Genomic DNA, 15,463 nt, shown 5'->3' on the forward strand with positions numbered 1-15,463 from the left:
GCTTGGTGGCTAAGAGTGTTTATAGACTCTTGAAGAGGGCATGGTTTTGTTCCCAGCACCCACATCAGACAGCTCACGACCATCTGTAACTCTAGTTCCAGGGGATCCAAAGCCCTCCTTGGGCCTCTGCAGGCACCTGCACACATGTGGTGCACACATTCTCATCAGGCACACATATGTAAATTCTCTAAATAAAAAGGATATATCAGTGATGGGGCTACAGTTTTGTGCTAGAGCCCTTACCATGCATGTTCGAGGACAGGAGTTCCATCTCCAGCACACACAAAATGTTTATCAATAGCTAATATGATAGTTCCCTCAATGGCTCTAAAGTAGGGGTTTTTGTTGTTGTTGTTGTTTTGTTTTGTTTGGGTTTGGTTTCCAGTTTATGTGTGATAGGGTTTATGTAGTGCTAGGGACTGAACCCAGGGCCTCGCTCATGCTGAGTATATACACTGACCTACATTTCCAGCCAGACTTGTGGTCCCTGGCTTCAGTTCAGAAAGTACCTTTGAGGCCTGAAAAAAAAAATCGAAGCAGGTCATAAAACCAAGAAGTGACATGAACTTAAACCCTTCAAGGATGAACTCAGTTCCTTGAGGGTGGGGCAGGGAACAAGAGGAAGTTGTGTTATTTACTTAGCACCCCCTGTGAAAGCGAGCCAATATTTTAAAAATAATTAACCAAATATTTGTCAGGCACTATGACTGTGTCAGGTCATGTACTGGGCTCTAAGGAGAGGATGAAGGCTAAGTGTGGGTTCTCTGCTCCCCACGACAACATGGTCAGGGACGACAGTGTCACTTCTGGCCTCCAAGGGCAATGGACGGGTCTTAGCCACGCGTACTGTCTGTCAGTGCTAGACCTGCGTTCAATTCTAACCTTCACTGAGCTGAGACATTTTCAGATGAACACAGTACCGTGCTCACATAAGAAAGAGATGGTTCTAATGTATGACAGTCCTTCTGCTAATGACCTCAAAGAGAGATTTTTTTTAAATTAATTCTATTTTTATATGTGTGAACATTTTGGTTGCATTTGGTCTGTGTATCATGTACATGCCTAGTGCCGTCAGAAACCTGAAGAGGGCATCAGATCCCTAGAACTGGAGTTGCAGGTGGTTGTGAGCTGCCATGTGGGTGCTGGGAATTGAACCCAGGTCCTTAAGAAAAGCTCTTACTCAGAGCCGACACTCTAGATTTAAAGCATTTGTTGTTTATCTTTACAATTTCACAATGGAGAACAATAAGATGTCAAGAATGCCCTGAAGTGGGTATTCACACAGCCCCTGACCTTGGCTGGATAGAGGCGGTGCTTCTCATAACCTCTTATGAGGAAAGACAGAAGGGATTGCTCTCTCTTGAGTGGTGAAGACTGGCTCAGGTGGGCGTGAAGCAGTGTGCGATTGGTCCCCAGATTTCCAAGGACTCTGTAACTGGATCTACCACGTGCTGTATTTGTGAGTGTATCTCCCCCTTTCATATCTTAATGAATCCTTGATACCCTTTAAACAGACTCACGTGGATTTCTCGTAATAATGCCACATGTGTTTCCTGTCTTCCCCAGATAGTTTTGATGAAGAAATACATCAAATAAGAACCCAAAAGTAATGAAGCCATTCCTTCTCACAAAATCCAGCATTCCACAAATGCTCGGCTGATGAACACATCACACTTCCAATCTACAAGGCTGGCTGCTTCCATTTGGGCTACGGCCATGAACAGAGTCCTGGCAACATTTAGCACAAGAAAATGTTTTTCATGTTTTGCAGCAAGTTTCCTAACTGGCCTCCCCTCTTAGACTCCACAGTCTGTTCTCCAAACAGCATCCGGGTGATGCTTAGAAAACACAAGCTGTGAGCTGAGAATCCACCTCATTTGGGACAGAGTGCACAAATCCTTTGGGTCTAATCCCCAGCACTGCATACCCATCCACTTAAACTGTTGCTTTGAAATAAGAGTCTCCACATATGCCTATAATAGATTGTCTATGTTAAATATATTTTTATTTACAGCTGAATAATATTCTATTGTATTTATCTGGCACATTTTCATTATCCATTCATCAGTTGAGGGACATCTAGATTATTTCCTTTGCTGTATAGAAGCTTTTTAATTTCACGAGGTCCCACTTTCCTATGGGCTGTGCTACCAGAGTCCCGCTCAGAAATTCTCTTCTATGCCTTTAAGTTAAAACCTCCCTGTTTCCCCCTCTATCAGATGTGGGTACCAAGTCAGGTCTTACGTTGAAGTTGGAGTTGAGTTGTGTGCAGGGTGACAGATAAAGATATAGTTTCATCCTCTACATGGCACTATCCAGTTTGACCAGCACCATTTCTTGACGATGCTGTCATTTCTCCAATGTGGTTTTTGCTCTTGTTCTTATTATTTTTTTTTTTGCCTCTTGGTTGAGAATCAGGAGGCTACAAGAGTGTGGACTTCTATGTAGGTCCTCAGTTCTATTCCTTGGTCAGTGTGTCTGCTGTTATGCCAGTACCATGCTGTTTTTATTACTTGAAATCAGGGATGGTGATACCTCCAGCAGAATTTAGAAGTATCCTTCCTGTTCTACTTTATAGAATAAGTTGAGGAATGAATATTGGTCTTAGTTCTTGGGGTGGTCTGGTATTATTCTGAGCAGAATCCAACTGGCCCTGGGCTTCTTTTAGTTGGGAGATTTTATAATTACTGAGTTCATGTCAGTTGCTGTGAGTCTGTTTAGATCATTTACGTCACCTTGCTTTAACTTTCGTAGCTTAGGTGCACCTAGAGACCCACCCAGTTCTTTCAGATCCATTTTGTTGGAAATTCCCATGAGGTGTCCCTTGGCTTACAGAGTTTTTCATTTCCAGCGTTATTTCAGGTTAGGTCTCTCTTCAGCAATTCTATCTCTTCGTTGAATTCTATTTTCGTATCTTAGATGGACGTCCTCATCTAACTTCTCTCTCTGTTTTCATTCTCCTAGAGTATACGCATGTCTTCTTTGAGTTGTTTGAACTTACGTAAGTCATTCTTTTGAATTCCTTAAGAGTTCTTACAGGTCATTTTCATTGGGTAACATCATTATGGTATTTGTAACTTGTGGAGGAGACGGATTGTCTTGGTTTTTCATGCTGTTTCTATGCTGAGACTTACATATGTAGGGTAGTTTCTGGTTGAGCCCCCACACACACCGCCCCCCGCCCCGTGGTTCCCCCACTCTCCCCCATACCTCCCCCCGCCACACCTTTCTTCCCCCTGTGGTTGTTGTTCAAGTTGATTTTCTACTTTCAGCTGAGGCCTTCCCAAGTGAGCAGAGGACTAAACTGTAGGAGGGTTTAGGTTTCCATGTCCTCTGTGGGGCTGGGGTAGGACATTCCAGAGAGGAAAAGACACTGCAAGGGCTGTGTTCTCAAAGGCTTTCCAGTGTAGCAGGGGACACCGATTAGCGAACAGACAGGGAGCACAGAGCGTGATCCATCAGTGCTGTGACAAAAGTTCTCTCTGGATGCTCTGGGAAGGGAGCCATGAGTCCTAGGCACGGCCTTCTGGTTCACAGATGGACTGGGGGCTTGATGTGCACCACTTGGAGGGAACAGAGACTCAGAGAGGGGTTACCCCACAGACTAAAGTATCTGCACCTGGAGCACTGCAGTTTTCACACGTTCTTTGAGGAACATGAGCCGGGAAAGAAGCTGTGAGTCCTACATCTTGACTCAAAGACAACAGGAAGTGGTCTGAGACTCTGGGTGGTATCTTGAGCATATATGAGACCTCAAAGCCTCCCTCCACAGTGGCACACTTCTTCCAACAAGATCACACCTACTCCAACACGAGTCACTCACTTTGGGGGTCATTTTCTTTCAAGCTACCACAGATGGCGTCAGGCCTCTTGCTTGATTCCCTTCTGTGGTTTCTGTGAGCAAGCAGGAAACACTTAGTCTTCTGAGGGCCTGGACCTCCAAGGTGACTTTTTCACTAATAGTCTAACAAGTCAGCTTTGAAGACAAATTCTGAGGGCTGCCTGAAAGTCTCCCCATGGACATACTCACAGAATGATGGTCCTAAGAAGGGATTTTATGCCACCTGGGGTGTGTGTGTACATTTGTATGTGTGTGTGCATGTATGCATGTGAGTGCCCACATTCATGGAACTTGGGCCAACATTCAAGTGCCTTCCTCAATCATTTTTTACCTTTTCTGAGACAGGCTCACTCACTAAACTTGGACTTCACTATTTGGCTACCTTGGTTGGCAGGTGAGCTCCGAGAGGCCTCCTGTCTCATCTACCCTGTAAGGGTGTTCTACACAGGTGCCACTATACACAGGATTATGGTTTTTAACTTGAGTGATGAGTATCTGGACTCCGGTCCTCATGTTTGCAGCTCAAACTCTTTACTAAACAAATCATCTCCTCAGACTCCAAAGACACTTGATTTTTTTTTTGAGATAGGATCTTCTTATGTAGCCCAGGTTGACCCCAAATTCATTATAAACCTAGGTTATCCTCAATTTCAGCATGCTACTGTCCAAGCCTCCTAAATGCTGAGACGTTATGAATATTTCACCACCTCCTGGGCTCTAGAATGTACATTTTTAAAAATCAAGGCAGAACTGGGGAGGTAGTTAGTGACTCTTGGGTTGATGCCCAATATAGAAAACAAAGAAAAGGAAAGGGTGGGGGAGGGAGGAAGGGATGGGGAGGGAAGGGAGAAAAGAAGGGAAAGGATGGGATAAAGGAGGGGAGGAAAAGGGAGGAGAGGGGAGAAAGGAAGAAAAGACAAAGGTTGGGCAAAAGCTAGGACTTCTTTCTCCCTAGGCCACTCCCACAAATCACATTTGCATAATTCTCTGTTTCTCTAGACCCCTCAAAACTCTGTTGGGGGACACGGGAAGCCTGAAGGCACGACAATCAGAAAGAAGCTCATCTTTGGAGACTTCAAGTGCAGGGCTGGTGATGGACCATAGCAGTCTGGCTCCAAACACCACACCTTAAACATGAGGTCATGGTGTGTCTTCATTGGGAATCCCTGGGGAATACCTTTAGCTAGTTTGTGTAGCTAGGGGCCTGTTTGGTAATTTGGAATTCCAAAGGAGGATAAAGCCTCCATCTCTAAAGACAGAACAATGCTTGCAATGTTTTTCAGGTAGTCCTGTGGGCAGAACCCAGGACCTCGCACGAGGTAGACACATGTCCTTCCGTTGAGCTCAACCCTATCTCAGTTTCACTGACAGGCCTTTCTCTGATTCTAAACACTCCAGTTTCAAAGTCATGAGGAACCCTCAGTTGGTTTCGGGATGGGAGTTGGCTGGGAAGGGAGGGTTGGAGGCACTTCTGTGGATGAAATCTTATGAAAGATCGTATTTTAAATGAAGAAAGGACACAGTGAGACATTTCCAATGGGAATTCGCCATGCCCTAAGGGATTACCATCCAGATTGGAACCAGTTGGCTTGCAGGCAAGTTCTACACAAACACCACATTTTCATTCCTCATTACAGCCTTGGAGAAGTGGTTTAAAAAAGATCAACAACACCTCTTGCCCCGTGCCAAGGGGCCTCCCATCTAATGCCTACTCCAGTCCTCACATCAAGAGGGTGCCAGCTCCAGAAACTTCTCCGTATGCCCAGCAAATGTGTAAACAGGGATTAAAGCCCACGTCCATATGACTCTCCACTGTTTATTCTTCTAGGCTCCAAGAAATGCCACACACACAACCCAATATTTTGATCCCCCTTCACCATGCCTATCCCTGCTTCTATTCAGGGATGTGACCTCTCACCGGGTGGGCGCATCATGAACTGTTTTAGTGAATTAATGAATTATGGTTCCTTCAGAAGAGGTCAGTTGTAGCCCAGAGATTTCGGCAAGTCTGTGTCTAGCAGCCAAACTCAGCATCCATCTCTGTTGGCACCTAACAGTAAAACTGCCGCAGGCTTCTGCGTGCCTTGCTTTTCAGGCTGGTCTGTTCAAAGCCTGTTCTTGACAAACTCACCTCTCTAACCCTGAACATTTGGGGACACACTATTTGGTTATGTGCAGTGTCCAATAGTGAGCTTCTGGGGGAGGGAGCCTGGGGCATGGTGGTGAGAGAGGGGTGACATTTAGTGGCAGGACTTCGCTTTAGGACACTCTGATTCCGACTACACTGTTCTAGCTCTCCAGCTTATTCAGGATGTTTACATAGGTTGTCGAAGACTTGCTACTCATGAGCTAGTGAATAAAGTATTTGAGGAAAACACTTGTTTTTCCCCAAGTTCCTAGAGTAAGAAATTTGGAGATACCCAAAGGCATAATTGCACTGTTGAGGTAGAGATGTGAGGGTAGTGAATGCTTTCATAGGCTGCTCCTCAGGCTCTACCTGCGTTCATAAACAACATCCCTCTGCGTGAAGAACACAGCACAGCAACCATCTGTAGGAGCACGCACAACTCCAAGGATGCAGCAACCAACTGCAAGAGCACGCTCAACTCTAAGGATGCAGCAACCACCCACAAAAGAACACCCAACTCTAAGGATGCAGCAACCATCCACAAGATCACACCCAACTCTAAGGATGCAGCAACCATCCGCAAGATCACACCCAACTCTAAGGATGCAGCAACCATCTGCAGGAGCACGCCCAACTCTAAGGATGTGAAAAGTGAAAGCCTCTGACACTGCATTTGTCTTCAGCAAAGGAAACCAATCAAGGAGCCCACTTTTTCACTTCACAAGGAATTTGCAAAGTCATCATGAAACAACTCAACTTTACCACTGGATTCACACCATAAACTGAACTGTGGCATAAGCAAGGGATGTGAGAGTACATCTGTCAGTCCATCTAATGATACATTTAAAAAAAATCCTCCCTGGGTGTTTACCTTTATTGAATGCCTTCTCTATTGACAATGTTGTTATCAAAGAATTTCTGTCAGAAAAGAAAAATGTGAAGACTTCATTTTCATGTCCCCCCCCCTATTAATTAAGCCTTTTAAAGGCATTGGATTGAAACAGCATTAAAAACACAGGTAGAATAAAGAAGTATATGTATAAAACATCGGGTTTCCAGTCAATAAAAACATATTTAACTTCCACCTGAAAGAGCAAAGGAAAACAAAATTAAAAGAGGCAACAGATGCCCTCAAAAGCAAGCAGAAAACTAAACAAATTTAGGAAAAGTGGACCGGGGCCCCATCAGGAAAGTGTTACCCACTGGCTTATTTATTTAGGATTTGTATCTGTCCTTCCCCAAAGGCCCAGAGGCAACAGGAAAGCTTTGTAATTCTAGTGCCTTAGTAACTGAACCCTCGCTGGAGGAATTTATCCACTGTAAGACTCATAAAGCTTCCGAATTAGACGTTATCAGTTTAAAACGCAAGACAAGCAACGGTTGCACACTCTCGGCCCAGCCATATGACGCCCAAGCTTGAAGATGCAAATCTGGTCTAGTGATCTCACTCAGCTGGGCTTTCCTCGGGCGTAAGTCATACCAACTTCAGCACTGGATAAAATTATTACTCAGGTGGCTAAATGACTGTGCCTATCAGAGAAATGCATACGTTCATTTAAAAATACTTAAGATTAGAACTTAAGTCTCCATATAATGTTAAATCCTATGTGCAACCAAAAGTCAGGAAACACGTGGTTAAGCCCCAAATCCCATTCCTCTCTCTTCCCTGCTGAGGCTATCCCAGACAAATAACAGCTACAATGATTGGAGAGCCCCTTCTTTACCCTTTGGTATAATAACTGACTTAAATGCTGAGTTCCTGCCCAAATTAATTGTGTGCTTTCTCAAATTATATACCTACCACTGGTCTTCCTAGACCATCACTATATATTCAAACATCCACAATACCATGTCTGTCCCTGCTGATTTTCTTCTCCTTAACCATATAAAAATTGTTGAGAAGAAACAAGGCCCAACCCCCTTTTAATTTATAAATTCTCTAAGCAAAATGTGAACGCCATTTCAATGTAACCAGGCTTCTGGCAGACAGACTCAGTATGATGACTTTAACAGACATAAGTTATAAGATTACCCTCAAGGCAATGGTACAGAAATACCTCTCTAGGGTTCATTATTATTCAGATTTGAAAATAACCAAGGCGCATGTAAAGCTGACCTGTAAATCCAAAACCTTACAACCTCTCCAAAATTTTCAATACATAAAGCTCCTTAAGAGTGAGCCGCGAAACGACTTCTAAACATTCCTCTCAAGGATTCTCGTTATCTCCTCCTTACCAGCTCCTAATTCTCTGGGGATGGAAAGCCTGCCTCCTCTCTTTACCCAGGGGGCCGGCACAATGGAACACCTATTCAAGGACACTCAGTGAATTGAGGTAAATGTTTATACAAGAGGTAAGTAAGTACATGCACAGCTAATTATAGTACTGAGCCAGGAAATTGCGAATCTTTTCATGGTGTTTATAGACACAATGTTATTAGGCAAGGTACAAGTTTTGTTTAGATTAGTTTTCTTGATACAGGAGCTCACTGTAAAGATGAAGATGACCCCCAATTCATGGCTCTTTCCTACCTCTGGGATTACAGGTGTAAGCAGTCACACCCAGTTCAAATCTAACAGAGGCTTTGCAGATAACCGTTTCTCTGTCTGTGAAGTGGGTGTATTCATGCTTGCCTCACCCACTCAGATAAAGCGGCTCAGTACATGCGAAGGCTGAAGACATGCCTTATCATCTTAGTAGCACGAATTACACAGTAAGTCTAGGAAATGTTAGCTGGCCAGAATAAAGCAGGTAGCTTATGAAACTGCAGTACGTGCCCTGGCAAGGTAGCCGAGGGTCTTTCTGCAGAAGAAACGTAAATAAATTACTCAAAGACTTGCTGATTTTTTTCTCCAAATCAGATTCATGCTGAAATTCATATTTAAAACTTTAAGTAAGAGGCTGACTTCAAACATCTTTAATAAATGAGGCAATTACAAAGAGTAAAAACTTTATGATTTCAGTCATAATGCATGACAACTGAGCTCTACACGTAAACCTCTCTATTTTCAAACTGATATGCCAATTGTGTCCGGCTTAAAACCTAAGAATAAAATGACTTTCACCCATCTCTGCAGAGCCAGCTTTAGTAACAGCATCGCCTTTACACATTTGGATACTGGGCTGGATTCTAAGTTCAGGAACTAATTTTAAACAATTCCTATACATGTTCAAGATTTCCCAGAAGGCTCTGGGCTTCAAGTTTCCTGTAATTTATAGTTTCTTCTGTAAGCAAAGCTTCGGCTGTTGACGTTCCTACAGAAGAAGAGTGTGATTGTTTCAAGTTGTTTCTTTAACCCTGCCGAGGGGATCATAGAAGGGACAGAAAATGGGTGAAAGCACCAGGGAACAACTCGGCGATTCTCCGAGTTTGTGCTGAGGTTTATCCTGAGTTTATCGTCACAGGATGACGATTCAGATGCCAGGGTCGCGGAAGAGCTAGAACTGCAGAGGTCTGGTGGGCTTTCTCTCACTAGCCCACACCTTACGGTCCTCTTCATGTGCTCACACCATTTCCGACATCACCTGGGCTCGCCTGGGGTGGGGGATGCTGTAAAGGCTTCAGCCACTGGCTAAGTCCTTGCTGGCCCGGTTCATTGCTGCCTCCCCCACTTTCTCTGAGGATCTCAGATACCTCCCATCATGCTCTGCACATCACTGAGAAGGAGCATTGTAACCCACTGCAGTAGGAGTGTGCCAAGATCTGGAGTTTCATCTCTTGCTGCTGGGCTTGGCATGTGGTTTTCATGCTCCAGTCACTTGGGGTAATGTCAGTCTCGCCGCAATCTTTTATTTCCAATCTTTTAGATCAAACCAGATTGATCTCCATTTTTCCCAGGACGGTAGTTGTTGAACTGTACTCAACCCTTGCCCCTTACAACAGGCGCAAGGCTCTGGCATCTGATGCAGATGTTCATGTGATTAGCTGCCTGTAGCCTTAGCATCTACAGGAAGTCAAGAAACACTCACTCTCACCATGGATTACAAAATATCCAACTATGTCATAACCCTCAATCATCTGATTTAATGTCTAGCCATGCATTTTTTTTAAGAACACACTCAGCCAGATGAATTACTAAAACCTAGCCAGCTAGGGCCACCACTGTACGCTGATGGTCAGAATGATAAGGCTGAGTCAACAGGATTAAGTCATCAACTATGGAGGACTAATATCACTTCCCCACTGACGGAGCCGAAGTATGGCTAGGCAGTCTGGAGCACATTCTCCATATGTCTGTCCACAAGAAAACCAATCCCTAAAATTCTCTAGAACTGCCAAAGGGGCATTTTATAGTGATGGAAATATTCACAAACATGTGGTCCCACAAGCGGGAGAGGGAGGAGAGAGGGAGTGCTATTGAGCACTTGAAGTGGCTACTATGATTAAGGCAATGAAACTCATTTAATTTATACAATCCATGTGGACCACGTGGACAACAGTGCTGTCATCCACGAAGTTGCCCTAGAATTTAAAATGCTAGAATAGAGGCTGGGAATCTAGTTCAGTTGTACAGCAAGGGCTTTGCTTGTTGAGGACCCTGCGTTTGATCCCCACCTCCGAGGGAAGTGAGTTCTATCAGGCCTGTGCTGGTTAGTCTTTGTCAAGGTGACACAAACTAGAGCCAACTAGCAAGAGGGAATCTCAGCTGAGGAGTTGCTTCCATCTGATGGGCCTATGGCACACCAGTGGGGCATTTTCTTATTGCTAATTGATACAGGAGGGATCTATATCTATATCTACACCTAGATATAGTTATCAATATTGGTAAGGCTGAGTCATTAATCACTTCCCCATTGACAGAGCAGTCAATATTCATATCTAGATATAGATATAGATCTAGATAGTGCCTTGCCCAGGTGAGTGGGATTGGACTATATAACAAAAATAGCTGGACAAGGTGGAGGAAGCAAGCCTGTAAGCAGCATCCTCCTCCATGATTCTGCTTACGTTCCTGCATCCAGATTTCTGCTTGAGTTCCTCAGTGATGGGCTGTAAAGTCTAAGATGAAATAAACCCTTTTCTCCTCGAATTGGTTTTGGTCAGAGCTTTATCATAGCAACAAAAAACAAATGAAAACCAGGAAAAAAGATAAACGTCCCATATGCAAGCTACACTTCCATGCCAGGAAGGCCAAGACAAGGGGCTAAAACATTTGGTTGAGACAACTTTTACAACACGCATCAAACATCCTTATTTTCCCACTGATGAAGCAGCTTCATGAAAACCATCTGGGGGTGCGATCCACCTTGCCGTGCACATCTTCAGCTGGAAAGGTTGGGGTGAAAGGGGAGTGTAAAGTCTGTTGATAGTGGAGGATGATGGTCGCCGGGGAGCTCTGGGGCTTGCCAGCCAGTCCAGACACCAGGTGGGAGAAGGGTTCCGTGAGAGACACTGTCTCACAAAGTAAGGTGGAGAAGCGTTGAAGAAAACACTAGATGTTAATCTCTGGCTTCAACTTGTACACATGTACATGTATACCCACGTACACATATATAATCATTAATATAATATAATATGTAATATTGAGTTCCAGTGGAACTCCACTCTTGCTTTACTGACTGCAGGAGCGGAAAACTGGACGGGATCAATTTGAGGTGACATTTGATCTTGATTGTCAACCTGATAGAACTTCGAGTCACAGAGAAGACCTCAGGGCGTGTCTATGAGGTTTTAGGTGTTTGGGTTTCTTATCAGGGGAGGGTTGTCATTTGTTTGTCTTTCAGAGAGGAGTGACTGAGGGTGGTACCATCCCCCTGGCACCCCAGATATAAAGAGGCAGGAGGAAACAGCCGTAGGCACGACCCTGCCTTCTCTTCTTGAGGAGCCAGTGTGTCCTTCCCCGCTGTCGCCATCCTATACTGACATCACACCCTGGCTTCCTCTGCTTTCCAGCTGCTCTCCAGGGAGCCTCCAGGCTCCCAATGCCAGACTGAGACTGCGGAGGTACCCGGTTGTGTTGACTAAATGGTTACTGAGTTGATGGTTTTCTTGCTTGTCCATTGTGCTGACAGGCACAGGTGGACTCCCCAAACCATATGTACAAACCAGCCTAATAGATCCGTTTTTAGCACACAGACACATAGACACACAGACACAAACACACACAAACACACACACACTATTGGTTCCAATTCTCTAGAGAACCTTGTTTAATACAGCTGGCCTTGAGACTTGGATAAGGCCCTAGCAGAAGTCACCCCTGTCTAGGACAGAAGTCACAAAGGAAAGGGGACAAGTTGGCACATGGGCCTCTCAGCTGGTGCCACCTAACCCTGGCTGCATGTCCATCTGCCTATGAAATACTGAAGGCAAAAGATGCCCCGTTTCTTCATCCTTGTTGTTAGAACCCTAGTTACCCCATCCTCTCCCGGACCCTTAACAGTATCCTAGCCCCCTGCACCCGTCATTCCACTGCCCCCCCCCCCACTGCTCAGGGTTTCAGGTTGGCTTCAAACTCAGGATCCTCTTGGCTCCGTTTCCCCACTTCTCTCCAGACTACGGTCTTTGTTCATCTGTCCCAGCCACACTGCCCTCCTCCACTGTTCTTAAGGTCATTAAACCTCTTCACCCCACCCCTGAACACTCCACACCCATTTCACCGCCCCACCCCTAGGCCCTTCTTTTTCTCTCTTTTTTTGGCAATTGCACCTCCTCTGAGACAAAGCCCTCCCTGATCCAGAAACATCTTCCCTGGACACACACTTCTCTCATGAAAGTCCGATGCCGTCCCCAAATACACAACCAAGCATGAATTTTGCCTCGTTAAACACATGATGCCTCTTGGATCATTCTGAACTCAGAACCACTGAGTCACAATGAAAACACAATGACAATATAAAGCTAAACCATCTTACATTTGCTTCCCAGTCTTATTTCACATTTATTAACAATATCAGGATTTCAAAGCTGCTTCTGGGACATCACCTACCCTAGTTGCTATAACAACATAATGAAGTCTGTACCCATCCACTGAGATTTTACAGGTGGGCAATAATGTACCAAAAAAATTAAATTTTATATTATGGAGGGGTCCTCCTCCCAAATCGGTCTGCCAAACATCACTGCACAACAGGTGAAGGAGGGCTTATCAAATCAATGTCTCTATATAATTCTATTAGGCCTCAGCTTTCCCATCTATAAAATAGGCAAAAAACAATGATCAGAATGATTCTGTGGATTCTGTGAGACACTTGTTAATTACTTGGCTCATTTAAGTACTTCAAACATGATCCGGGGCTTAGCATGTACAACCTTCCGCAACATAAAATACACACACACACAACAAATCACAATCGGTGGGTGTTATGTCCTGACTACATGGGCTTTTTTGAATACCAAATAACTTCCTAAGAGCAATAGCAAAATGAAGGTAGCAACAAAAGTTACAGCAGCAATGACTGGAAATATGGCTCAGCCAGCTGACTCTAAATCCGGACGTTTGTTTACATTAGTTGTGTCTATATCTGCTTTTTCGCCTTGACTCGGGCTAATACAGCCAGCACTGACCCCCATGGCATTTTATTAAGCCCTCATTAGCACCCTCAGTTCTTAGGTTGCCTTGGTGGTGGTTCCTAAGAAGGGACAATGAACGCAGCAGGGTGGTAACTGTTGTTCTTCCCTTGAGTATAAAGAAGTCAAAACTTTGATCTTTTATTTCCCAGGAGGGATTTATGCAGCCATGAACAGCATCTAGCTGTCAACGGTCCTTACAACAGACCTCTGAATGGAAACAGCCTTAATCGTGAGTTCATAAAGCTCAACTCACTCAGAAACATCTGCTTGAAGGGTTCCTTCCTTCAGCCATATCTTGAGCGCGGTCTAATCGCTATTGCAGGACACCACCGGCTTTCTTAATAAAAAACCTCGCAAATGAAGTAAACGCAACATTTCACGTTCTCAGGCGTCTCCCACTAAACCCAATCCTGACGCGGGGCGCGGGGGCGGGGGCGGGGGAGGCATCACAGTGCACTCTTTGCAGTACCCACGTCCAGAAGAACACCTTTAAAAGGAATGCTTACTGTGATTTTCCAAGTACATTTGCTATTTGGAGGGTACATTCCAGGAAAACCTTCACTGCCAATAAATCCAGACTCTCCGGTGAGAACGCCGCCACATGTGAAAACAGGTCTGGGGAAATAAAGGAGAGGACACTTAAACTGAAACACAGTCTAGCAATCGAATGTGGATTTCAAAAAGGTCTAAGGGCTGATATGAACGAGTTAATATTGTTTAGCAAAATCTTGCACCAGATAAAAAATCTGAAAGCTTGCCAGCTCTTAGAATATTGAAATCATAGCCCGCGAACCCATCCAAATTCACCATTGACTTAGATAGAGATATTCCACTCACAGAGAGTATTGTATAAAAATTGAATGATTTAACTGGAGAGAGTGGGAGAGGTCACCGGTGAGGGACACTCTGGGGGAGAGTCGCATGGTTTAAAAGTAGTGGTAAATATAAAGTTTGTAAGCTCCTAGATTTGGAGACAGGCCTTGCTTTCTCCCCTTTTCGGAAAGTTGAGTTTCTCCGTGCGCCCCTCCCCGCGCCCAGGAAAAGGGGAAGGCAGAGGCGGCTGGAGGTGACGCGGGAGTTAGCCAGCCTCTGTCCTGGATGTTAGTGAGGACTTAAAAGAGCGACTCCCTGGGTTCGCCTTAGATTGGCCGAGGCTGGGAAGTAAAGAGCAGGGAGGAGGAGGGAGCACATTCGAGCGCGAGTGTGTCCTGCACCCGCACACAGCGGGGAGGCGAGGCAAGGGAGAGGGAGCCGCGCCACGTGGTGGCCCGGGGGGCGCAGCGCCAGCCTTCGAGGGGAGCCGGGCAGCCCCCGGTGGCGAGGTGCGGGGTCAGGGGTGCGGGAAGGGCCGGGCGGGTGTTACCTCTCTGGGGTCTGCGGCCGGGCCAGCTGCGCGGCAGCCAGCAGCAGGCAGAGTGGGATGCAGGCGCTCGCGCCCCCCATGGCCGGCAGCTCACTGCGGCATCCCGCTCGGCGCCCGCAGCTAGGTACCAAGTGCGCCGCGGCCGGCGGGAGGGCCGCTTTTGAAGGCGTTCGGGGCCGACTCCACGCCTAATTTTCCCCGGGGGACGCGCCCTGGCAGCCACGGGCGGCGGCTGAATGTCCCGTTTGTTCTCCGGCGGGAGGGGCCGCGGCCTGTCCCCCGGGGCGGCCGCGGGGGAAGGGAGCCCAGCCAGCGGTACCCAGGGCCAGCCGTGGTTCTCCGGGGTGGGGGCGGGGGGTTGCCCCCAGTTTGCTTTTAAATATAACACAGTGGGCCTGCTGGGGAGCTCCCCCCCTCCCCCGGTCCTTTGTCTTCTTGGAACTGCAGCCCCAAGGGACAAGTAAAGAGATCCTTCCATAGTGGACCTCCAGCTCGCGTGCTTGCTTTAAATACACACGCGCTAGAGCCTGTGTTCACGGGACTGTAACAATGACTAGAGAGATAGTTTTGTGGGCAGATTTCCACATGCGTTTCCAAGTAAGAGATTTGTAAGTGAATT

The 15,463-nt window shown here is 45.9% G+C and overlaps 1 protein-coding gene across 1 annotated transcript in view; it reads right to left on the reverse strand.

Moving 5' to 3' along the window:
• Pcolce2 (procollagen C-endopeptidase enhancer 2) overlaps positions 1-15,053 on the reverse strand; it is a 48,117-nt gene extending 33,064 nt beyond the window's left edge. Inside the window, exons 1-2 of the mRNA XM_075964975.1 lie at positions 14,845-15,053; positions 13,988-14,096 (exon numbers count right to left, since the gene is read on the reverse strand). Of these exons, the coding sequence (XP_075821090.1) occupies positions 13,988-14,096; positions 14,845-14,924 (189 nt within the window). The 5' untranslated portion in view covers positions 14,925-15,053. The remainder of the gene's footprint in view (positions 1-13,987; positions 14,097-14,844) is intronic.
• Between the last annotated feature and the right edge of the window lie 410 nt (positions 15,054-15,463).

This window comes from Microtus pennsylvanicus, chromosome 3 (genome assembly GCF_037038515.1).
Source record: "Microtus pennsylvanicus isolate mMicPen1 chromosome 3, mMicPen1.hap1, whole genome shotgun sequence".
Taxonomy (NCBI): Eukaryota; Metazoa; Chordata; class Mammalia; order Rodentia; family Cricetidae; genus Microtus; species Microtus pennsylvanicus.